The sequence below is a fragment of the Python bivittatus genome, unplaced genomic scaffold (genome assembly GCF_059951505.1).
Source record: "Python bivittatus isolate LINGU-HERP-01145 unplaced genomic scaffold, Pbiv_v1 ctg000310_np1212, whole genome shotgun sequence".
NCBI lineage: Eukaryota > Metazoa > Chordata > Lepidosauria > Squamata > Pythonidae > Python > Python bivittatus.
Genome location: NW_028277054.1, coordinates 4,608,629 through 4,633,539, shown reverse-complemented (window position 1 = coordinate 4,633,539; position 24,911 = coordinate 4,608,629). Strand labels below are relative to the sequence as shown.

General features: G+C 42.6%; 1 protein-coding gene and 1 long non-coding RNA gene across 3 annotated transcripts in view; one reads left to right on the top strand and one right to left on the bottom strand.

Moving 5' to 3' along the window:
- POU2F2 (POU class 2 homeobox 2) overlaps nucleotides 1–24,036 on the top strand; it is a 62,251-nt gene extending 38,215 nt beyond the window's left edge. Inside the window, exons 2-16 of one of the 2 annotated variants that reach the window (XM_088139897.1) lie at nucleotides 881–946; nucleotides 2,791–2,825; nucleotides 2,943–2,999; nucleotides 5,822–5,959; nucleotides 7,482–7,682; nucleotides 8,049–8,154; nucleotides 8,697–8,788; nucleotides 9,519–9,680; nucleotides 11,080–11,221; nucleotides 11,900–12,048; nucleotides 12,328–12,504; nucleotides 14,007–14,073; nucleotides 15,118–15,289; nucleotides 15,758–15,831; nucleotides 18,839–24,036. In XM_088139897.1, coding sequence (XP_087996023.1) covers nucleotides 881–946; nucleotides 2,791–2,825; nucleotides 2,943–2,999; nucleotides 5,822–5,959; nucleotides 7,482–7,682; nucleotides 8,049–8,154; nucleotides 8,697–8,788; nucleotides 9,519–9,680; nucleotides 11,080–11,221; nucleotides 11,900–12,048; nucleotides 12,328–12,504; nucleotides 14,007–14,073; nucleotides 15,118–15,289; nucleotides 15,758–15,831; nucleotides 18,839–19,188 — 1,988 coding nt within the window. In that variant the 3' untranslated portion in view covers nucleotides 19,189–24,036. Of the gene's footprint in view, nucleotides 1–880; nucleotides 947–2,790; nucleotides 2,826–2,942; nucleotides 3,000–5,821; nucleotides 5,960–7,481; nucleotides 7,683–8,048; nucleotides 8,155–8,696; nucleotides 8,789–9,518; nucleotides 9,681–11,079; nucleotides 11,222–11,899; nucleotides 12,049–12,327; nucleotides 12,505–14,006; nucleotides 14,074–15,117; nucleotides 15,290–15,757; nucleotides 15,832–18,838 lie in introns of those variants that run through there. The other variant, XM_088139898.1, reaches the window with a different exon arrangement.
- Nucleotides 599–12,433, bottom strand: LOC112541653 (uncharacterized). The gene is made up of 3 exons (XR_003085640.2): nucleotides 12,342–12,433; nucleotides 2,466–2,633; nucleotides 599–927 (listed from the first exon to the last, which is right to left on the bottom strand). It is a non-coding gene; the product is annotated as an uncharacterized LOC112541653 (long non-coding RNA).
- Nucleotides 24,037–24,911: the final 875 nt, after the last annotated feature.

The following is a 24,911-nucleotide window of genomic DNA, read 5'->3' as shown; positions in this document are numbered from 1 at the left end:
TAGCTGGGCTGCAAAAATCCAGATGATCACTGGATGGTAGCAAAATCTAGTAGTCCTCCAGATTTCTGCAGCCCCCGTATTTAGCCCTAATGTAATATACATTCATTTCTGTTTCCCTTTTGCCTATTTATCCATCCATGCATTCATTGCCCAAAAGTTTTAAAATATTTAATCTTTTAAAGATCTGTTGTAACATGCTTAGCAGAAGGTTTAGTTTTAGGTGAGGGTCTCTTATGGGGACAGAAGAGAGAGGACTCCTGCGTTCCAAGCAGGAAGATAGCTGTGTAGCCTGGATCCCTCAGGGATATTCTAAGCTTCTTTGCTGAATTACAGTTTTCATTAAAAGAAAACCAAGATTAAACTATTTTATTTCTGGGAGGAGATTTAGAAAAAAATATGTAGACAATAGTTTGCCCACTTTTTTTTTTAATGTAGCTGCCAAGAGTCACTGGTATGAAACGGACAGCTACGTTAAAAAAAAAAAGTTGTAAACTTTAATCTTTACAAAGATTAAAACACAGAAAACCCACAACTGATAGTTTCAGAAGTTTCAAAGTTATGTAGTGTTAGAATAATTTGACATATATTAGGCATTTATTTTCAGAGTTTATACAGTTTGAATTCTGCAGTATCGATATTAAAACGTAGGAATGGGCAAACCTGACAGTTTTGGATTATTTTTTTTTTCATTTCTTTCTTTTTAAATCCATCCATGTTGGTTTCTCTCCATTTCTCAGTTTTCCATTTGTTTGTTGGTCCAAGCCATGTCATATAGCTTTGGCACTGATTTCTGATCCCATTAATTAGTGTCCCTTTATGGTCTGGTTCAGCGCTCATCTGCATTTTCCTTTCCATTCTTTTTCCTTCCTTTTTCTCATAGAAGTAAGAATGTCTAAGCCCTTGGAACTGGAGAAGGTGCGGCTGGAGCTGCAAGAAGAACACACGGGTAAGCTTGTGTGGTGGGAAGGATAAGAATGTATACATTCATTAATAGCGAAAGGCTCCAGGGGAGGCTGAGGCTGATTGAAATGAGAACACACCTTTCCCTTTCGCTCTTGCAACTGTGGCCTCTTTGAAGCTAATTCATTTTCTTTCTCCTTTTAAATTTAAGAAGATATTAGAAATATAATAAGCAAGTGAATGAATAAATAAAGATGAGTCCTGCAGGGTCAGACTCCCATGTTTCCATTGGATAGCCTTGCCAGAAAAGTCAGTCTTGAACCCAGAAATTGTCTTTCAGATATACAATTTTGTTTCCAGTTGTCTGCAAGATATAAAAGATCATTTATGCCCAGTAAATACTATTAATATACTGCTGAGATAACTTGGTACTATGGTATTGCATGAGCCAGTTTTGGCCATGAATCGGAATTAGTACCAGAAGCAGGGGATGAAGGGGAACAAGAGAGAGTGATGAAGAAGGGGAGGAAAGATCCTCAGTGCACTGAGAAACAAAGCAGTGAAAAAACGATTAAAAGTTACTGTTCTGGAAAGGATAAGGAACTAAACTTTGTTGTTGGCGGGGGGTGGGGGGAGGGTATTTGTTTTTTGTATTTGCGTTTTAATTCTGTAAGCTGCCCGGAGTCACTGTGTGTGAGTTGGGCGGCCATATCTTTTTTTTAATAAACAAAATAAATAAGCAAAGGAGAATGGTTTAGGACCAAGTAGAAGGAATCAGGCAATGTTTAGTACAAAGTATTGTTACTTATTGGTTTGTGTGCTACTTCAGCCCTTGAAGCAGTGATGAAAAATCTCCCTGTGGACCACCATCACTAAATAAAATAAAATAAGACAATTTTGCTCCATTGGGCAGTCCCATTCTCTGTGCAAAGAGAAGCTGGGAGCAAGTGCTTTGTGACTCCGTCTTAATAGTTTGGCAAGAATGGGACTATCCCATTTGTGGATGGCATGAAGAATCATCTCTGAGTGGAAGAAGGGAAGGTGGGACAGAGAGAGCTTGTCCTGAAAGAAGGTGTTGGAGGAAATGAGTTAGGGGAGGGTGGGGAATGTTCTGAGAGCCACCTTGTCCCTCCAGCTGGAAAATATTCCCCACTCTGATTTGGGGAAAAGAAGAGAAGCACCACATTCCAGGATGATTCTTAAAGTAAACCAAACATTAACAAGACACATGAATAACTTGTTAATGGTGAACAGTTTGTTTATGGATGTTCACATAAATCAAATCAAATCAGTTGTTTAATACAGTCATAGACCAGCATAGAAGGATAATCTATTTATATCTAAATATAAATATGTAAATAAATTGAACAGTTGTGTGTCACAAAAATAATGATTGCTTCTGTTTCCTTATCAGCACTTTCAAAAAATGTCAGTGCCGTAATAAGACTTGTACAGTGATGTTGTTTTTGGAGTTGCCCCAACAAAGAGTGTGAACTTAAAATACACTAGGCAATACATTGTATTCTAGGCATATTTGAAGTTTCCTCCCTTTTTATCCAACTCACCTCTTCATGTGCCGTTCCGGAGTCTGTTATCCATCCCAATGTATAGGGGTTATCGGTGGCCCAAACTCAATGATTTATATTTGATAAAACACAGCAATATTGTAGAAATTTCATCACCAGAAATGGAGTTCTTCCAGTCACTGTAAGCAGCAGAGGTAGGCGCAGGATCTTTAAAGGAATGTGAGAAAGAAACAGATGGACCAGCCTCTGAGGGATCCATAATGAAGAATGTGAGATAGGGGTGGATCGTTCAGAACAAACTGGGGTTTCTTGAGACTATTTTAGTATGGACCCTGTGTGGTGAATTTAACTTTTTTGCTTCTAGATACAGAAAGAAATGGACCTGACACAAACCATCAGGTGAGAACATTTGGGCAGGAGCAGGAGGTATAAAGTGGGATTAGGGAAGTAGTTGTATCTTGAGGTGGGCCACAGTCTTAGATTGTCAATGCGAATGTTTCATGTTCTCCCTTTTAGACTCAGCAGAGCAAACCTTCCCCATTCTCCCCATCCCCAACCATCACGGGCACCAAGGTAAGCCCCATCTTTTCTCTGCCTACATGCAGGTCCACTAGGAGATGACATTTCTTCCTTAGGAGGAATTTTCTCTCATAGATGGAAGACGTAGCAAATGCCCAATTCAATTGTGAATTACTAGTAGCAATCACCAAGAAGGTTTCAACACAGTCCAGCTATGGAATTCCTGTGGTCTGAACTGCAGATCCCTGTTCATTGGATAAGGAACAAGCCCGCTGTGCTCTTCCTGTACCCTAACATGCCAGATTACTCTGTTCCTCTCAAGTAGCCATCCTCTTTTTCCACACAAAGACTCTATAACCTACTCTGATGATAGAAAAATCATCCTCACTGGTCTTAACCAGTCCCATGGTCCATTATTTATACCATTGCTCTACCCTGGCTGTATACATTGAAATAATTATCAATGTATTTATATATCAGAACAGATATATACACACATTGATAATTATTTCAATATGGGACTCCTAGACGTAGCTATGATTGCTGCCAATGAGATGGCATTTCATTTTTTTTCAAATAACTTTATTAGATTCTAAGATAAGAAAAGTACAAACTAACAAAATCTAATATTAAAGATAGAGAATAAAGAAGGAAGGGAAGGGAGAACAAAGTCAAAAATCCAGAAAGAAAGAAAAAAAAGGAAAGAAAGAAAATATACAAAAAAGAATGGCTTCCAACTTTCCTCACAACAGATATAAGTATAGATTTACACTAGTTTACCGCATAACTTTCATTTTTTCTGCTGTCCACTATTATTTCTAGTCATTAAATCCATACATCGTAATTTCGTTTTCTTTTCTGTTTCATGCAAAAAAGTCCAAAAAAGGCTTCCAATTAGCATTAAAATTACTCATGAGATGCCATCTCAGATAATTCTGTCTCTACCTTAACTTCCTCCAGTGCAGTGGGGTGCTATTTGTATTTATTTATTTGCCATACTTCAAGCTCATTTTTTCAGTAGTGACTTACTTTATCCTTTATCAGTTAATTTAATTTGATTTATTGGATTTTTAAGACTGCCCAGTTCAAAACAACTCTGGGTGGCATACAATATTAAAAACAGATAAAAACCAAGAATTATCAAAATAGAATGGTGACACAGACAAATCAAAATATCCCCACATAGTCAAGAGCTCTGTGAAGGACCCCACCATCCAGATTAGCCCAAGGGCTGGGTAAAAAAACAGGTTTGAAGGGGGTTTTGAAGAAGACCAAGGTGGGAGCCATGCAAATCTCAGGGGGATACTGTCTAGGCTGATGTTTCTCAACCTTAGCCACTTTAAGATGTGTGGACGTCAACTCCCAGAATTCCCCAGCCAGCATGGCTGGCTAGGGAATTCTGGAAATTGACTTCCACACATCTTAAAGTGGCCAAGGTTGAGAAACACTGGTCTAGGCTAATGCCTGCTTTCCTAGCTTTAAAAGTGCATCAGTACTCTGTGTAGGCAAGTCTTTATGACAAGCTGAACAAACATCTTATTTGACAATGACTATATACACATAATCTTCTTAAGTCTTGGAAGTATGATGGAAGAGGATGTCATAGTCCATCACTCAACACGGCAATTTTTTAATTGCCTCTCTACCCGTGTCCGTCCAGGGTCTGTGAAATTTTGAAATGAGACAGAAACCTTCAAAGCTTGCTTTGCCCAGGGAGTGATTGCTATGACATGTCTGTATATATACTTTTAAGTGGATTAATCAGTTGCATTTTGATTAACTGATTGTACAGAAAAAATTTGCATATTGCCCAAACCACAATCTGTTCCTTTTTTTTTTTTTGAGACATTGAAGGCAGAATTAGGTAACTTTAACAGCTCAGCTCTTGACATAATTTAAAAAGTTGCACTTTCTGCAATATTGCAAACAATTCTAGGTGGCCCTTCTTATATGACCGGCTGCTTCCATGGAAATCCTGAAACACCTGAAGCAAGTGCCTGGGCTGGTCCTAGCAGGTCAAAATCATGCTTACAAAGCAAGAGCCTCAGTGGAAGTGCCCTGCACTTTTGCTATCAACATGATAGGAACTTGTGAATCAAGGTTGGTTTAAGGGGGGAATTCCCTGCGCCCCAACCCTGGCAGCAAAACAGGAAGCCAAGTAACGATAAATCATCTTCCACTGGTCAGTGGGCGGGAGGTGAATGTATTGCTTTGTTTCTTGTCCCTCCAAAGGGCTCACTACTAAATACCTGCAATGTGCCATTCGATATTCAAGTTGCAGAATTTGAATTGCCTTGCTTGGAATTCCTTAGCTTGAAGGGCTGAACAGAATCTTGGCTGCAGTTCAGGGTCTCCCCTGAATCGCCCTCTTTTTCCTGCAATGACAGATAGCTCAATCTGCCCAGTATAAGATACTTCTTACAGCTGCCCCATTTCCTTTTTTGACTCTTGGTTCCAGAGCAAGACATAACTATTTTCGTCAGATGAGGGAGCTTCAGGGCTTTAAAAAAATACGAGAAAGGCGCCATCAGCTCTGTACTTGTAATAACAGAGTTTGGGCAAAGGAAGAAAACAGCAGGGCCAGAAAGAGGATTATTATGTGGAGTTGGAAAGCAAATTGCCCTTATTATGGTTGGCCACACAGTCAGCCAGATGTTTAGACTGGATTTGGCATTTTTATCCACCTATTGAGTCCTTCCCAAGGACTTGGGATAGGCAGGTGTTGTTTGATGGTATTAAAGGTATCGTTGCAGGATGGAAGCTTTTCCAAGTAAAGCTGCCTTTTGCAACTGACTGATGGTGATTTTGTCAATGCCAATGGTGTTCAAGTGTTGCCCCAGATTATTATTATCGTTATTATTATTATTCCCCTCCAGATCAAAGCTGAAGACTCTACAGAAATGCCTCCAGCCCCAGCCCCAGCCCCAGCCCCAGCCCCAGCTCCAGCCCCCCAAGCTCAGCAGCCACACCTACCCCAGGCTCAGCTTATGTTAGCAGGCAGCCAGCTTGCTGGGGTAAGTACAGGAGGCAGTTTCTGCAGTTCCGCAGAAGCAACTTTGGGGTGAAGTGAGGTGAGGTGGAACAGAAAGATCATGTTTCTGGGACTGAAACCTCTTGAATTATTTCTACCCTGAGTATTGCAATCAAAGGTTGAAGAAAGCAGAGGAGGGAGGTTGCCATCCATGCTGGCAAGATCAGACATTCCCTGTAGGGTCAGATCATAAAATATGTGCAACAAACCTATTCTCCTAAATGGAGAATCTCTATGCTGAGCATATTTAAATAGTTTATTGTATCTATACCTTACTTATATAAATGTTTATTTATATAGAAACCTCTTAGATGTAATAATTTAAAAAGCCATGTGTGTTAAGGTCAGTGTAACCTTGACTTGGGAATGTTGTTGAAACTTGCTGCATTCCTAATATTTCAAAATATTGATTTTGGGATAATATTTTATTTTCTTGATTTATTCAGTTTACACCCTGCATTTCTGCTAAGCATTAACATCTGAATTTTGAGTACATGAACAAAATAGTCTTGTTCTTGCACATCAAAAGCACCTTTTCCATGTCAGACTCTGGCTGAACTATTGGGTGATCCAAAAAAGTAAAGAAACAGCAAGTAGGGCTTATTGGTATTTTGGTGCTACTATTTTATTTCTATTTTGATGGATTATGGCTGTGTGGGCAAGCAGATGATGACTGTAAGATGGTAGGTGGGAGATAGCTGGAGAGAACTTTGTTTGGAGTCCCTGGAGTTCTGCAGTCAACCTTTCCCAGTATGGTGGCATCTCAGGGCTGCAAGAACAGCACAACCAGGTGCCATGGGAGTGGTAGTCTCAAAACAGATGGTCTATATTAGATTGGGAAAGGCTGACGGAAGCTACAAAATTAAGGAAAGGAAATGGGTAGTTTGAAGCCCCACTCTCTCTTCAGTTGTGCATGTCAAGGATCTTCTGTGATGGATAGAGGCTGGGGAAGAAGATGGAGATCTCTCAGCCTCTGCCACAAAGGTGGTTAGAGAAGGAGCTCTAACCCCACCCTGCATAGTAAAACTCTGCTGATGCTTCCCTCTTATCAGCAACCCACTCCATCCCCCCTGTGCCTTTTCCAGTGGACAAAGAGAAATCCAACAGGTGTACCTTTTCCTGAACCTCCACACATGAGAATAAGCAACACACCCTCTTCTCTCCCACTTGGCCAAGTTCTCCATGTTGTGTGTGAGGCCAGCCTCTGTCAGGAGAAGAATTGCATGGCTGTCTACTTGAGAAAGTTTCTGGCTCTTTGCTGAGGGCAGGGAATGTAGTTGACTAACTTGCTTCTTCCTTCTCTCTGATTTATCCTCTTTGTCTTCCTTCCTTCCTTCCTTCCTTCCTTCCTTCCTTCCTTCCTTCCTTCCTTCCTTCCTTCCTTCCTTCCTTCCTTCCTTCCTTCCTTCCTTCCTTCCTACCATTCATTCTTTGTTTGGGGATGGTCTCTCTGCCTCCTGCTTGCTACCCGCCCTGCTGCCCTCTTCTTGCCCTCTCCCATACAGCTCACTGCCCTGATGCCCGCCCAACAGCAGCTGCTCCTGCAGCAGGCACAAGCACAGCTTTTGGCAGCTGCTGTGCAGCAGTCTAATGCTGCTGCTGCCGCCGCCGCCTCTCAGCAACCTGGGGCTGAACTGCCAGCACCACAGAGCCAGCCCCAGACGCCCCAGCTGGCCTTGTCCCAACCAATCCAGCTCACGGCACAGGTAAGGGCTTGTGCATGAAACAGGGAGCTTCCAGGGCTGGCCACACAGGTCTCTGCATTGCTAGGTCACCTCCCCGTGGAAGGGAGAGCCATCGCTCCTGGAGGGTTGTTTCAAAGTTAAAACCGGCTTGTTCTACAATGGCCTGAGGCACGGGCCTGCCTGCATTGTCCACTGAAACTGGTCACATAGTCATCGCTTCTTGGGATGCCCAGAGCCACAGTTCTGTGGAAGAAAAGCGCTAGTGCTCTCAGGGCAAGTATGATTCCCAGGATGCTCTAAAGAAGTTCAACCTCATCAAAAGGTTGGGTGTCTTTGTGCTGTGCAGAGATGTATCCGCCCTGTTTCTCCTGATTCTTTCTCCTGTAGGATATCCAGCAGCTGCTGCAGCTCCAGCAGTTAGTCCTTGTCCCAGGGCACCACCTCCAGCCCCCTGCACAGTTCCTGCTGCCACAGGCCCAGCAGGGGCAGCAAGGTGAGAAGATTTTACCGGAAGGTATGGGGCAGCCTTCCCCCCAGATGTTCTAGAATTAATTGCTAGGATCTCCAGCCTGCCTGCTAGCCAGAAGCGATGGGGGAGTTGTGGTACAAGACGTCTGGACGTTGGTAGGTTAAGGAAGGATGGGGTGATGGGATGTGTAGGTCACCAAGGACTGCTTCCAGAAGAAGGATTTTCAGACAGGCCACTATTAACCTCACTCAGTCACTTCTCTCTCATTGCAATTGTCTTCCCAGATCTGGGGCATTTTCTACTTCCATTCTTCTTGGAAGGCATGACAGAGCATGGGAATCAATTTTCCCAGCCAGCCATTTTTAAAATAATTTATGTCACTTAACTGTGGCATTGGTGTGATGACGTCATGATGCACATGTCATTTTGATGCCCTTGTAGCTTGTTACAGGTATTGCTGCTTACCAATTAATTAAACAGGACTGTAACTTTGCACAGAAAGGACAAGAGTACACTGGTCCTCTTCAGAGCTAAGCTGAGACGTTTCCTCCCTCTTTTCCCTGTAGGGCTGCTTCCGACACCAAATCTATTTCAGCTACCTCAGCAAAATCCAGGGAGCCTCCTGCCGAACCAGCCTCGTGCAGGACTCCCAGCACAGGTGAGCAAGGAAGGAGGGGTCCTCTGGGTAAAATGTTCAGGGAGGTAAAGAAAGAAAGAAATACCGTGCAAATATTTCATTTTTTGTCTTATGCCTTCATTCCTTTTTTTCTTTTTTAAAAAATTTGATTATACTGGTTTTTTTCCTCTACTAATAAATTCAGTTGTGATAATTTGAGCCCTGAATCTCAGTGAGCAAATACCTCCATTCCTAACCCTCTAAACCCAGCTCCCAAGGTTGAGAAACACTGCCCTAAACACTGAAAGAAGGAAGTGGCTTTTGCGGCTAATGAAAGATGAGTGAATGTTCAGCCGTTCAGGCCTTTCTCTGCAATTTGCATTGGTACGGTTTAATCCAGAAGCCTCTTCACCAGTGTTTCTCAACCTTGGCAACTTGAAGACGTGTAAACTTCAACTCCCAGAATTCCCCAGCCAGCAAGGCTGGCTAGGGAATTCTGGGAGTTGAACTCCACACGTCTTCAAACTCCCAAGGTTGAGAAACACTGCCCTAAACACTGAAAGAAGGAAATAGCTTTTGCAGCTAATGAAAGCTCTGGTAGGAAGGGCTTCCCATCTTGGCCCAGGCATAGGATTAGCTATTAATTAAACAATGAGTAGTGAGATTATTAGATTGTTCCACTTAAGTTTGGTGATACAGTTTGCCTGGACTTGCGTTTGGTCCTTCTGTGTCTCTTGGATTCCCATTTCTCTGATTTCTTCCCATCCCCCAGCAAGTGACTCGGCCTGGCCTCCCCGAGTCCCACCTCACTCACTCACAGCCGCCCAAATGCCTGGAGACCCCTTCACACCCCGAGGAGCCCAGTGACCTGGAGGAGCTGGAGCAGTTTGCCCGCACCTTCAAGCAGCGGCGCATCAAACTGGGCTTCACACAGGTATGTATCAGAATGCTTGGTTCAGACTAGGAAGAGTAAGATGTTGTTTTCCCTCATGAAAGAAGAACAGTTATGTGTGGAGTGAAAATGGTGTGAAGTTGCTTATTTCTTTGGAACCATAACAATGTATGTTACCTTCTTCCTGGGTATGAAACCCAAGCCAATCAAAATCACCGAGTGTGATAACACCACAACAAAGCCAACTGGATTTGGCTACCTGATAATATCATCAAAACAGGGAAACTACTACTTGCTCTTACATAACATAGGAATGTAAGAAAATCATGCTGGACAAGACCAAAGTCCTGTCTTTTCTAGCTTTACATCCATCAAATATTTCAGGGAAGCAAAGTATAATTGCAACCGTATTCTTCCAGTTGTCCTCCAGCAACTGGAACTGAGAGCCAAACTGATTCCGGAAAGAACACACCATTGTTACAAAGGAGCACTTTGAATTTTTTTGTACTCTTGTTCCTTCCCTTTAAAATCCCTGAATGAGGTCAGGTGCACCTTGATTCTGTTCCTACTCTTCATGGAGAAAGAGTCAGTAATAGCTGACCTCCTGGACACAAGGAAACTTAGTCAAGTCTCTGCCATCTAAGCTGCTCTCCTTTGCATCTTCTCCATGTTTGTGTCACCTATACCAGTTCTGCCCCAGCATCTAATTGTGGACTAGAGTGAGGAACAAGCTCTACAGTGAAATGGGCTGTGCAGAATCCTGGGCATTTGTGATACCTACAAGCAAGCTTCTGTCCCCTCTTTGAAGTAGTTCTTCAGGTTGAAACTAAAAAAAAAAAAGGCATTTGTATTCTTCTTCCAGTTAAAAAGCACTGTTTTAATGAAACCAAAAGCAGACAGTCCACTAGGGGAAAAATGGAGATGGTTTAAACAGTGAGAAAACTTGTTTGCTGTAAAGAGTGACATGTATGTAATATGAAGAATGTAAGTGGAGGAAAGCTGTTTCCTTTTTTATGCTCATTAGTATAAATTTGAAGTTGCATCCTCCGGAGCAGTGTTTCTCAATCTTGGCAAATTTAAGACGAGTGGACTTCAATTCTGGGAGTTGTAGTCCACACATCTTAAAGTGGCCAAGGTTGAGCAACACTGCTCCAGAGTGTTTTGTAATGCAGCTTGCATTACACTGGATAACTTGTAATGTCTGGAATGTAGGGGTTTTATCCTTTTAAATCTATGGGGGGCAGAGGCTGATTCTCCATGGTCTACATTAAAGTGTACATGAGGAATCTGAAATGCTAAAAAATAGATGATGTGAATGCTAAAACCCTCAACAGTTTTGCTCAGTCTATAATTCTATATTTGCAGGGAACTGTGGAACACACAGCCTTGGCATACTCTCAGTAATTGCTTCTCTCCCTTTTCTTCCCTCCATCCTCCACAGGGTGATGTGGGGCTGGCCATGGGGAAGCTTTATGGGAATGACTTCAGCCAAACCACCATCTCACGCTTTGAGGCACTGAACCTCAGCTTCAAGAACATGTGTAAACTCAAACCTCTTCTGGAGAAGTGGCTGAATGATGCGGGTAAGGAAAGACAGCCAAGTGTGATAAAGCTGAATCCTGTTCAGGATGGCCCACCTGGGAGGGAGTGAAGGCTTGTTGAAAACGCCAGAGAGGGAAAGAAGAGAGAGGTTTTGGAGGTACTGGTGGTGGAGAGGAGAAACGAGAGACTAAGAGACGCCAAGGAGGTTATCCTAAGAATTGCAGTGAAGGTAACAGGGAAGAACCATATATAAGCTATCACATCATTTTTTTAGTTTGGGCTTTCCCACATTTGGTAACCCACGTAAACAAGCTTAGCATGCTGTGTGAAGCCAACTAATTGTAGCTCATCCAGAAACCATGGCGTAGCATGATGTGTGGGCCAAGCAACATCCTTCATGGTTTGAGGCTGACAGAATGAAGATAGGGTCAAACAATCCACGTGGGACTGAGTGGTGGGCTTTATGGCACCATGATGAGTACGCTACCCTTCAATGAGAAACTTTTTCTTGTTTGCTCCATTGACAGAGGATGCAGTTATACATAGTTACAATCAAGTGGAAGAGAAAGGTGATGCCATTTCTGGAGATGTTCAAGTTTGAGGAAATGAGGCATCTGAAAAGAGATAGATAGAAAGAGAAGGGGTCGAGCTGTATAGTAGACGTACCTCATGAGCGTTACTCAAGAGGTGAATAAATGTTCATCCTTGGCATGTTACAGAGACAATGTCTGTGGACTCCACGCTTCCCAGCCCCAACCAGCTGAGCAGCCCTAACCTTGGTTTTGATGGGCTGCCAGGCCGACGTCGCAAGAAACGGACCAGCATTGAGACCAATGTCCGCTTTGCATTGGAAAAAAGTTTTCTAGCGGTAAGGAATTCCCTACAAAGCAACGCTACTTCCCTCATCCCTTCCCTCCCAAAATTAACATACGTTATGCCATGCAATGGAGAAGAAGCTTAGGTAAAGTTTTCACATGTGCTGCTTTCTTTAATACTTCCACTAAAGTGTGCAATTTAAAATTGATTTAGGTCAATTTTAGCCATTTTTCAGAGTATAAAAGAATTACCCGCATGGTTCCCTGTCCTTCAGGTGTTCACTTATCCCTAGGAATGGATGTTATTCTTATACTTCTGTATCCCCCGACAGAACCAGAAGCCTACCTCAGAGGAGATCCTACTTATTGCCGAACAACTGAACATGGAGAAGGAAGTGATTCGTGTCTGGTTCTGCAACCGCCGCCAGAAGGAGAAACGGATCAACCCTTGCAGCTCTGCTCCCATATTGCCTGCTCAGGGCAAGCCTCCTGGCTTCAGCCCTCACATGGTAAATTCCAACCCTTCTCTCATACGTGACGATCTGTCTCAGTTGACCTCACCTGTGGCTTTCCCATGCTACGTCTCTGGACATTTGCAAAATTCCCTTGAGGGACACGTCTTACATTCTTTTTGCCTGCTATAATCTTGTTTTGCATTTCCCGTACCCTTTCTTTGCCCTTGTTCTACACCCTGGATGGATCATATATATCTGACTGTATCTGACCTACCTCCACATGTCACATAATTGCCCATCTTCCTTCCTTGATATGTCATTTGAAGGAATGCCTACCTGCCTAATCCTTCTGCAGAATTCTATCTGCCTGTTTTATTTACATTCACTTCACCTCCAGTCCTGCTGTGTTCACATACTCCTGACCTTCTCACTCGATAATTCTTATATATGGTAGCAACCTCCTCAGTCCTGCTTGTCTTCCTTCCTGCCACCCCTTAATCAACAGCTCCAGATAGCAAAACTAAAAGCCAGTCATACCAGGGGAAAAACTGTAACCACCAGAATTCATAAATGTCCCCTTCGTAGCAGATGCATCCTATCCCATCCTGGTCTTCAAGGCTTTTTTGAAGGACAGCAATCTCAGGGCTGTTTGGACCTTGGTGGGAATGCTGTTCCAGAGGGCAAGTGTGGTGACAGAGAAGGCATGCTTCCTGGGTCCCACCAGGTGGCACTGGTTAATATGTGGGATCCAGAACAAACCTACCCTGTTGGATCTTATGAGAGGAGCACTTTGTAGGTAACAACCAGCACCTTGAACTGCATCTGGAAGCCTACTGGTAACCATGCAGCTCACATAGCAAGTATTACATGGACATACCAAAACATGCCCATAATTACTTATGCTGCTGCATTCTGGACCAGCTGTAAGTTCTGAGTGGTCTTCAAAGGCAGCCCTACTGCCATAGCCCAGACCTAAGATGAGAGCATGGGAAATTATGAGAAGAGCTTGTCATTCCACAAAAGGGTGGAATTGATGCACAAGATGCAATTTGGGGGTTTACCTGGACTGATAGGCAAAGGCCTTCCTGGCTACAGCTGCCACCTGCTCTTTGAGCAGGAGCTATCAGTCCAGGTAAACCCCCAGATTGCACTCCAGTTCCATCTGGGGAAATGCAACCCCATGGAGAACTAAACTTGGAAAGTCCTCAGAGCTGGCTGGTCCATGAACCTACAGCTACTTGATCTTGCTGGAATACTATTTAAGCTTCTTCCTCCCCATCCAGACCCCAACAGTTTTCAGGCACTGGGACAAGGGTTGGCAACATTGTTTGGTCAGCCAGGGGTCAAGAGATACAGTTGGATGTCATCAACGTGCTGCCCACTATGACTGATGCCCTCTTGCCTTATCACCTCCTTCAACAAGGCTAACTAGCACTTTTTGAAAGTCTTTCCTGCCCCCTGGTGGTACAAGGGAGAAAGCTTGCTACATGTTTCTATCCATTATGTCTGTGACAAGTTCTTGTCTCTGTGTGTATTTTTGTGCTGCATCTCCTCAGGTGACCAGCCCAGGCACCGGCACAAGTTTGCCCCTCTCCCAGGCTTCCAGTAGTCTGAGCACAACAGGTACACATTCCCCCTTTTGGGGAGGACCTTATTTTCCCTTCCCTTCCTCCTAGAACAATTTACTGGGGTGGAGTGATGAGAGCATGTTGGTACTGTGCAAAATTGATCTGTTGTTAGGCATAGGAATATAAGAGCATCGTGATCTTTGACCTGCAAAAGGTTGAGGGATTTCTGAGACTGATGGAACTCTGGACTGTAAGAGAGCAGAACCAGGGACTGATCATATTGGATTCCTGAACCCAGGGCCACTTGGGCGTATTGGTCCTGAGCCATTGCTGCACCCACTGCAAGACCCTGGCTTCAGGGATATTCCTCCATGGGCTGAGAGCAAATGCCCTACAAGTGATGAACATGAGATGTTCATTGGCCAGCACAGGATGGTCTAGACCATGTTTTTCAAATTTGGGAACTTTAAGATGTGTGGACTTCAACTCCCAGAATGCCCCAGCCACATACCTTAAAGTTCCCAAGTTTGAAAAACAGTGGTCTAGACATTCTGCAGCATCTTCTCCCTATGAAACTTTTCTTCGTGCAAGAAATAATGAACACCAAATATCCTGGCACAAGATGTAGTGATAGCCACAAGAACCTAGTACATCACCAACACTGCCTAATGTTTTTTATAATTCCCCATAAGTAAGACACGAGTTGAATGCAAACCAAAGGACACCAAATGCTTTGCATCAAATTCTGGGTTTTGTGTCATAATTCTATTCTAGAATTAAGACCAACGATTCACAGTTGCAGCCACCCCTGGTGATTGTGTAATTGCCCATCCCAGCACAACGTCAGAGATGATCGAGTCTCACTTGAAATCCTCTCCTGAGTTTCAGGAACATTGAGTAGCCAAACCAAGCCAAGTCATTGGGCAGGATATAAATTGAATAAATATTAGACATTATGCCCTTCCCTTCCATTGACTTCTGTGTGGGGAGGGTGGTGTTACTATCTAAATAAAGGCAGACTAGGTAGCTTGGGGTTCTCTGCATGAAGCCCCTCCTGAAGAACCTCCATTTTAACTTCCTGTTCTTGTTTTGGGGGCAGTTACTACCTTGTCCCCAACAGTCTGCTCCCTAACCCCCAGTCGGACAGCTGTAGGAGCAGGGGGCACCACCCTCAACTCGGTCACGCCACCCCCAAGCAACAGCACAAATCCCAGTCCCCAGAGCAGCGGTCATCCAGCTCTCAGCTTGCAAGGCCTGAATCCCAGTACAGGGTAAGTGGCAAGACTGGAAAACCTTCGGGAGGGTCAGGTTCCTTAGGAGGTTGGACTGTGATCCTGGGTGGAGCTGCACTGTAACACCCAGTTCTTTAAGGAGCTGAGTCAAGGGGTCTGCGTTCACTTAAGGCCCCCAAACCACTTTTAAAAAAAAGGTTTGGGGTTCTTAACTGTTCTTAATATCTCTGGTTTTAAGTTGGGGTTTATTGTATTTATGGGTTTATTTCTGTTGTGAATCTCTGTGCAACTTCAGCAATTGACAGTATAATAAGCAGGTAAGTAAACTGATCCGAGGGAAGGGAGAGATATAAAATCCACACTGACTCAGCCGTTGGAGGTTGGATCCTATGGATACGCTTCTGGACACACCTGAGTGGAAAAATGGGGCTGGGGGTGAGGAGAGCACGATCATCTTTTCCACCACAAAGCCCCCACTTTAACTTCCTGCATTTGGTTTGATTGCAGAAGCACAGTGCTAGGGGTGAATGCAGGGTTAAACCCAGCGCTAATGGCCACCAACCCACTGGCCACCATACAAGGTTTGTGAAAAAAAGAAGAAAACCCATGATGTCATGGCTGCCATTCACTCCACTGGCTTGCTTGTGTGAGAGAAAAAGTGTGCAAAGGAATGGATGTGAGGTTGTAGAGACTGTACGTTGTGTGCACGACGTGCGTACGATTGCTGCATGTCTCAGAAAGCTTGGGAGATATTTGCTTGTGTGTCTGGCAATAAAGCAACTATGGTTGCCACACAGTTGAAGAAATCTTAACTGATTACTGGTAGGAGTTTTACTCTACTATTTGTAGATTAAATCTCTAGATTTCTTTTTTTCTTTTAACTTGATTTGTTTTTAGGTGACAGCCAAAAGTTGCAGCAGGCATCATTCCAAAAGTAGCATTTTCTCCCCTCTCCTCTCAAACAGAGGATGGCGTTTGTCACCAGTAATTTATAGAACTACTTGTACTCAGAGAGTTTGGCAGCCCCACTCTTTCTGGATTAAGTGAATGAGTGTGCTTAGAAACTTGTGAATTAAAATACAAATAATCACTTGTGAATGGAAGCAAGTTTAATTTCAGTCAGTCTTCAGGTTCTGAAGCTCTCTGAAGTAGCAATTGGGACAGGATTATAAATGTACTTGGTGCCTAAAAGCAATATCAGTAAAAGTCCAGCATCTGCAATCTGCATGATAATAAAAACAGGATATTTACGCCCATCTCTTTTTGCATCTCGTTTTAATCTGAGGTTCTCCTAAAAGAAGATAATAAGGAACTTAATCCAGACTTTTTATAGGCAAAGCATATTTGTTCACTTATTTCTTATATTTATATCCCACCACAGTTATACCTTTTGAGACAGTTCACAAATCAAATCATAAAAACAATAAAAACCATAAACATCATAACTCTAAGAAGTGTCAGATTTTAAAATAACCCACTAATGATTGGATAGAAAACAAGGCACAGACATGCTTCCAAAGGCTTGTCAGAGAAACCTTAACTTTTTAAGAGGTGACTAAAATTGGGGTTACCCAGGCATCAGAGGGCTGGTATACTCCAGAGCAGTATTTCTCAACCTTGGCAACTTTAAGATGTGTGGACTTCAACTCCCAGAATTCCCCAGCCAACAGGAGTTGAAGTCCACACATCTTAAAGTGCCAAGGTTGAGAAACACTGATCCAGAGGCTATGGAAAGCTGTAGAGAAGCATTGCTTCAGGATCCCCTTTACCTCCTGAGTTGGGGGACTCTAGAAAGGACTCTAGACTCCTTGAGCATAATGGATGGGCTGGCCAAACTCAACCTGGAATGGATGCTCCTGGAAGTACCCTGGGCCATTATATTGTAGGGCTTAGGTTAAAACCAATATCTTGAATTGTACTCAGAAACCTATTGAAAGCTAGTATGATATCCATAAAAGAGTATATTGTGTTATTCTGCTTAATTGGTTTCCACCTGTAAGCATATGGTTTGCTACATTTTTCACCAATTGCGGTTTCTGGGTAGTCGTCAAGTGTAGCCCCAGGTAAAGTGTATTCCTGTAAACCCATTGCCAGCAACTCCTGCTCCAGAAAGGGCTGAACTAGCACACTAGCCCAAAGTGGATGAGGTACCCCTGGGTAGGGCTTCCAGCTGCTGATTTAGGGGAAGCGGCCAATTCAGGAGCATGTCCAAGTCATGAGCTTGCTCCTTCGAGAACACTACCTCTTCCAGAGCCAGTGGAGGAGATACCTGGCCATGATATGGTTGCTGGACAACAGCCATTCTGTCTTGCCAGGTCCATCCTCAATTTGTTCTGTGCCATCCAGATCCTTACAGCCTCCAAACATCAGATAAGGACCTCCACAGCATCTCCTGTTTGGCTCCAGGTGGAGATATATAATTGGGATCATCCATGTTATTTATTAATTTATTTGATATAATGGCCACCTGATTCCAAAACAACTTTGGGTGGCTTACACTTAAAAATAGAGAATCAGTTACAAAAAGAACCTATGTGTCTGGACCAACCATACATACTGATGATACCTTACCCCAAATTGATCGATGGCCTGCCCCACTGGCTTCTTATAGAGGTTAAATACTGTAAGGACCAAGCCTTGTGAATGGGGCCGTAGACTTGACTGCTTCTCCCCCACCAGGGGGCAGTCCAGAAGAATATAACAGTGATGTCAAAAGCAGCTGAGGGACCCAGGACAAAGGGAGTTACATTCACACCATTCAAGTGTTGGCAGGATCATCCACAAGAGCAACCAATGCCATTTCTATCCCATACCCTGGTATGAATCCTGACTGAAAAGAACGCAGATAATCAGCTTTACCCAAGGTCTTTTGCAATTGGAGTTCCACTGCCTTCTCCAAAATCTTCCCCCAGAAGAGAAGGTTTGGGACTATGCAGATAGAAATGGTCTAACACAGTGGGGTAAAGAGATGACCTCCAAGAGAAAGCACGCCATTTCTTCTTTCAAGGAGGCATTTATCACTTCCTGAACCCATTGCCCCACCTTCAGGGTTACAGATTGAATTATGCCTCTTCCCCACATCTTGGTCTGGCCTAATGAATAAGACTGTGAGATTGCTTGTGAGCTGCTGTGAAAACATAGTACAGGTGTGTGAGAGTGCAGCAAGTCAGTGGAGTCCCCCACAACCTACTCCCATTCTTCCTTGGGTCTTTTTCCATTTCATCTTGAATTTGCATATACCAGAAGGCATCACGCTTCATTACATGCATCTTTCACATCATATATGCTAATCATTTATTGTGCAACCTGTCTTCACACACCATGTGTCTTCTGTGTGAATCATGTTGGGGGAGAGAGATGGTGGAGCTGTGTGGGACAGGGAAATGCCATTTCAATTATAGCTGTCTTTTTGGTGTGGGAGAAGAGCCTCCAAGGATATCAGCTGTAAGAATGGTTTCCTGCAAGATTATCCTTCAGGAGGGCAGTCTTGGCTCTGTCTCTCTGGGCCAATTATATATTGACCCCAAGGCCAGTGACAGGAAAGCATTGCAGATGTGGCCTAACCAATGTTTTCTTCTCTCTATGTAGCACTGGCCAGTGGTGGAAGCCTGCCAATTACCAGCCTTGATGCCAGTGGTAACTTGGTATTGGGTACCAGTGCAGGCACAACTGGAAGCCAGAGTATCGTGACCTCACCGCTCTTCCTCAACCATGCGGGCCTGCCTTTGCTGAGTGCTGCCCCAGGAGGTGTGGGGCTGGTATCAGCAGCTGCTGCCGTGGCTGCTTCTATGCCTAGCAAGTCCCCTACCTTGACCTCCTCCTCCTCCTCCTCCTCTTCCTCCTCCTCTTGTTCCTCATGCAGCTCCTCCAGTGACATGGCGCAGACAATGGGGCAAGTTGGTCCTGGATCCACTGAACCGGATGCCAAGACGGAATGAGGGCTCAGGAGCATCCTCGCTGCCTTTTCTGACATGGTGGGGGTAGCCAGGAGTGGACGGACAAACCGACACATGAAACCAAAAAAAAAAACAAAAACCAAAACCACCAAAACCAAACAAAGAATTGTCAGCAACAGCCAAACGAAAAAAAAACAACCAAAAAATAAAATAAAATAAAATAACCTAAAGCAAACAAGCAAAGCAAAAAGGGAAAAAAAAGGAAGAAACCAAAAAGAATTCCCCAAACCTTTGGCATTCATTTGTTTTTCCCCTCTGCAAAAGGTGACAGTCAATGGTCTGTTTGATTTTTTTAATGATTTATCTTTTTCATCTGCTCGTTTCCTGGACAGTACCAGAAAGGAAACCAATAAATGGGGATAATTTTTTTTTTGTAAAAAAAAAGAAAAAAAATACTTAAAAAAAAAACCTTTAAAAATCCTTAAGGGGAATACAAATCTCACACCAAAAATCACCAGTTCTAGCTTCACCCAAAGCTTTTTACAGACTTTTCTATCTTCAGTGTCTGGTCGAATGTCTTTCAAAATGCTTTTATTTATTCTTATTTATTCTTTCTCTTTTCCTTGGATCCAGAAGGGGTTGGGCAGGAAAAGAATGGATTGATTTAATTTCAGGATCTTCCTATAAATATTTTCTTTATTTTTTAAATGGTTAACAAATATTTCTGCTTTTTTGCTGTTTTTTTTTAAATGAAACAGATAAGAAGCTTTATACATGTATGGGGATTCTTATAAGAAATGAAGGCTAGGATTTTCAAAGGCAATAATGAAAATCAGACACCAAGTTCCCACGACGGAAACTGGTTTCTTGATTGACATCCTGCAATGTTTTTTGCATTTCTGCTTCTTCTTGTTTGCAAAGAGTTATTAGATTATTCAGCCATGTCACAGACTCCACAAAAAGAGTTTGTGATCACAAAATTCTGATTACTTGCCAGCCCAAACCGATGTTAGCTCTCTGGGGCTTGAAGTAAGAAGGAGGTGGGGAACCAGTTTACAAAAGTTCTTTGCTGATGACCTTCCTGAGATAATTGATGTATTGCAAGCTTGGGATATCTGGTGCATCAAACTCTAGGCATTGCAATGCCTGTTTCTGTCTCTCTCGAAAGCTCCACCACTCCTACAGCGAGGATGGAATGAATTACATCTGGCTGGAATTACTTTGTTAATATTAGCTGGGCTACTCAGAGGGTATATAATGTAAATACTCTTTGCAGGACAAGAGGCATTATTGAAAGTCTCAGTCTTCAAGTTTTTAAGGATGGGCAGCACTAAATCTGTACTTTTTTCCTATCAGTTTGAACCTTTTCTTTGCCAGCTTTAATTTTTCTATTGAGCTTAGCTTTTTTTTTTTTAAATGGTTTTGCCTGGGGTTAGTATCAGGGGTTACTTTTCTGAAAAACAGGGGATGTGTAATTTTTATTATTATTATTATTGTTATTATTATTATTTTTATATCTGTGTTCTGAAAAAAAATACTCATATTCCAGTGCCTGACAAAAACCAAAACAAAAAAAACGGGAATTTCAGCATTCTTTACATTTTCCAGAAAAAACCAAAAATTGATAGACATCACTACAGAAATCAACAAAATGAAGACCACTGGGGAATATAAATAAAAGCAAACCACAGAAGAGGGATAAAAATCTCCTCAGTAAGTGGGTATCACAGAGACTCGGAGGCGAGAGAAAAACTTTTAACCAAAAAGAACCAACCAAGCGAATAAAGGAAGCTAAAACAAAGAACCACAAAGAACTTTAATTGAAGAAGAAAGGATGAAAATATGTGGGAATAAAGGGGAAATCTTTACTTTCTCTGGTTAAGACAAAATGGCTCAACCATCTTTCTCTGTCCTGAAAAAAATACCTCATGGAAAGTTGTGTTGAGAAGCCAAGATTTTATAAATGGCAAAGAGACAAATAAATAAATAAACCAAATCAACCGAAGTGGGAGGGCAAGATCCGAAGATCCTGTAACTTTCTCCCAGAAGTCTGGAAAGCTTTAAAAATGGCTTCTCAAAACACTTTTTTAATTTTTTTGTTTTAAAACTTCTTTTGTACATTTCTTTTCTTGGTCTTCTTTGTTTTCGTTTTAACTGGATGGTTTGGGATTTTTTTATTTTTTTTAAATGTGTTGGGCGGGTTAGTTGACGTTTTGGGGGCTCTTTGAATGTTTGTCTTTTCTTTTCAACTCCTGCGAACCAAAGTCTTGCTGTTGCAGAGAAGGAAGTTAGCCATGGCATACTGCGATCTGGTAGAAAACAGAAACCTAACAAAAGGACAGAGTTAAAAAAAAAAAAAAAGATAAACAAGCAAACACAAAAGGACTTTGAAACCTTTCTTAAAGGACAGAAACAAAAACCCTCAACCTCATTTTATCTCCTGCTTTTGCTGTGCTATAACGTTCAGGTGGGTTTGAGATAACAAAAGAAAAAAATACTGTGAAACTTTCCCAAACAGAAACGAACCAACAAAAAAAAAAACCAGGAAACACCTAGTTTAAAAGACTGACTTGAAAAAAAAGTTTTCATCCCATTCTGTGCGTGAGTGAGAGAGAACCGCCAAGTATTTATTCAGCCCTTTTAAGATTTCAGTTATGGTATAATGGTGGACATCTGGGGAAAAAAAAAACATTTGGGAGAAATATTTCTCTCGCTTTCTCTCTCTCTCTCTCTCTCTCTCTCATGTGCTACTGAACGTGTTTCTAGGTGGAATGTAACTGTTTTAGTGATATTTGTTATTTTTCTTTCATTTTTACTTTTTGGGGGGGTATCTATTTTTTTTTATAGAGAAAATTCTATGTTCCGCTTTATCGCTTCTTACTGTATTAAGAAAAAGACAAAAAACAAACGCTAAAGGTTTGCAACAAAAAAAAAGATAAAAAGGGGAAAAAAACTAAACAAAAAACAACAAAAAAAAATACCAAAAACCAAAATGTGTTTTTTTTAAAAAAAAAATTGATTCTAGACCAAAAATGACCCTATCTCCATGCATGGAGCTGAGTGGTGGTTGAATGGCATGGAGGGGAACAGTCAAGATTTATAGGGCAAGTAAGGATGTTGGGAAGTAGGTTAGATTGCTGTCAACCTGGAGATGAGCATTAGCTTTTTCAGAAAGTTGAAAAAGGTTTGAAAGGGGGTGGCAAGTAACTGCTCCCTCTTTTGCCTTCAAAAACCAGCCAAATGTTTGACCAGCGATGACAGTGGGACAAAAGGAAATACGCAGATGCAGGTTGTAGAAGTGATGCGTCTCTTTCAGATCACATCTCTTCAAAGTTGTCTAGCTTCAGCTTTAGGAATGGAGATACGGGAGGTTACAACTACACATAATCCATGGGGACATCACTATCTCCCCTTCCCTCCCAGATTGGTGACTATATAAGGCTTTTGAACGTAAAACTAATCTTGGTATGGGGATGGATATGTTGAGGTTGATTGATCCAGAAGAAAACTAGCTGATATTTAGTTCTAACTTGGCTAATGATTTTATGTGGCGTGATAGTTCAAAATCCATAACCATCTGTACCTCTCTAGTCCATATACTTCTTCAACTGGCTGGTTTAAAAAACAAAAAAACTTAGAAGATGCTGTGCCTTCCTCTTGGAAAACAGTTGCATCTCTTTGTTCTGCTGACCTCCCCACTCCTAGGAGTTTTAGAATGAGGAAGGAAATAAAGTAAAACCAAAGCTGTAAAACCAAATATTTGCTCACACGCCTCCGTGCCAGTGCCCGACCCAGGGTTGGGGGGGCACAAGGGAGGGGAGGCAGGCTAAACCCCCTCCCTCTCCTTACAGTGCCAAGACATCCACCACAAGGCTCTTTGGAGATAGCCCGCCATATACCTCATATACTTTAATGATAAACCAAATAGAAAAGCTTTATTAAGGGTGTGTGCCGTACAGGTCGGTCTGGGGCGGTGGGGATCAGGCGCAGCATCCTCTCACCCCACAGAGGGAAATCAGCAGGACAGCCCAGGTCCGATGAAATCGGCTCTATTCAGTTCAGCTTCTAGGGTTCTGTGGATATTCTGTTTCGGTCAACTTGGAAAAGGACGACGTGGTTAGGATGGAACCACGGTAAGGACAGAAGACTGGGTCCACAAAGAAGTGGAAAAACACACACTAGGGGCTGGACATTGCTCTGTGGGCCTTGCTTACATAGTATTCTGCCCTGATGTAATGGGCACTTTGTACACCAGGGTAAATTGGAGGATAGCTGTAATTCAGTTGTGGTGCAAGAGCACGTTTGTATCCAAGGAAGTTGAAGCTGGGCTTTGTTTTACATGGGACATGAATCTCCTTAAGAAATCTTGACTGGGGTGATGCTTAAGGTCTGGTGGAGGGTCTCTCCCTTCCCTGAACTGCCTTCTCCAGGTTGCTTTCTATCAACTCTGACCAGTATTGAGGTTATGAGAAAAGGGAATACCATTTATATGCCCAGGAGGGTTGTTGGTCAATTTGATAGCCCCAGAGGAGTGGATCAAATGGGCTGGCCTTTGCATGAAGGATGCTGCACTAGACCCCAAGTTCTTGCCAACACCACCCCAACATGACTGGCCTGTTGCTGTAGCCGACCTGGGAGCAGTGGAAAAATCGTGTGATAACTTTGCCAAAGGTAGTTAGTTCCTAGTATTCATTTTTTTAAAAATTTTTAATCTTCCGGGGTCTGATCCTGTCTTGTTAATTTATTTGTAACTGTGGGGCTTAGAAGTGACTTGAAAAAAATTAATAATGATGATGATAATGTAACAAATATTCTGAGTGCTTTTTTAATTTGTTCTTTCATTTGGTTCTGTCGTGGTTTTGTGTTTTTTTCCCTGTCTTTTTTTTTTAATTAAAAAACAAAAACAAAATAAAAATCTTGCAACCAAAGATGAGTTGAAAGGAAGTTGAAAATCTGTCATGGTGACTAATTCACAGCACAGAGCTGCAGATCACAGGATGAAAGGGAAACATTCTAATTCGTGGATCAGCAACATGGCACCTGGAAACAATACTGTGCCCGCTGATAATGTCTTTGCCACCCGCCCAGCTCTGAAGCCGACTTAGTTTGTTTTGATTCTTTTAATTAATAAAAATGGGAAAGTAACAAAGCACGAGCCTTCAACATAACCTGTATTTTCAAACATGCCTTAGGCCCCACTTAGATCCCAAAGGTATTATTGGAAAATAAAGTGATCTACAGCTGACTGCTTTGTTTGCCTTCTAATATATGGGTATGTTGTGATTTACCACTCCCACCATAGCCATTTTTTTAATGAGAGGGATATGCCTATAACAACTCAACATTCAAATTTGTGCTCACTGGTCCAAAACTATTGTGGACCCCTGTTCTAAAGGATCAAAAGTATTGGGGGGAAAATGCTGCCAATCTTACCTCCCATCATCAACTTCTGACATTCCCAGTTCCTATGCTGCTGTAGCACACCAGAGTTTTTGCATTAGGCTATTCGGCAGCTTTGCAGCTAACATCTTGCATGATTTTTGTTTATTTTTTTTCTGCAAAGCCAACTGATGATAGAAAGTGGACCTGAAGGCTGGAGGCTGACTTGGCGCTCCTGTAATGGATACCTCGAGAGAGGGCTCTTTGGTTATTCTGAGTTCTTGGCAACAGCTGCCGTGGAATGATGGTGGAGCTTTGCAGAGTGGCCCTCTGGATTTGGGAAGTAACTGTGCCTTTGCAGAAGTGCCCAGAAAATTAAAAAATTT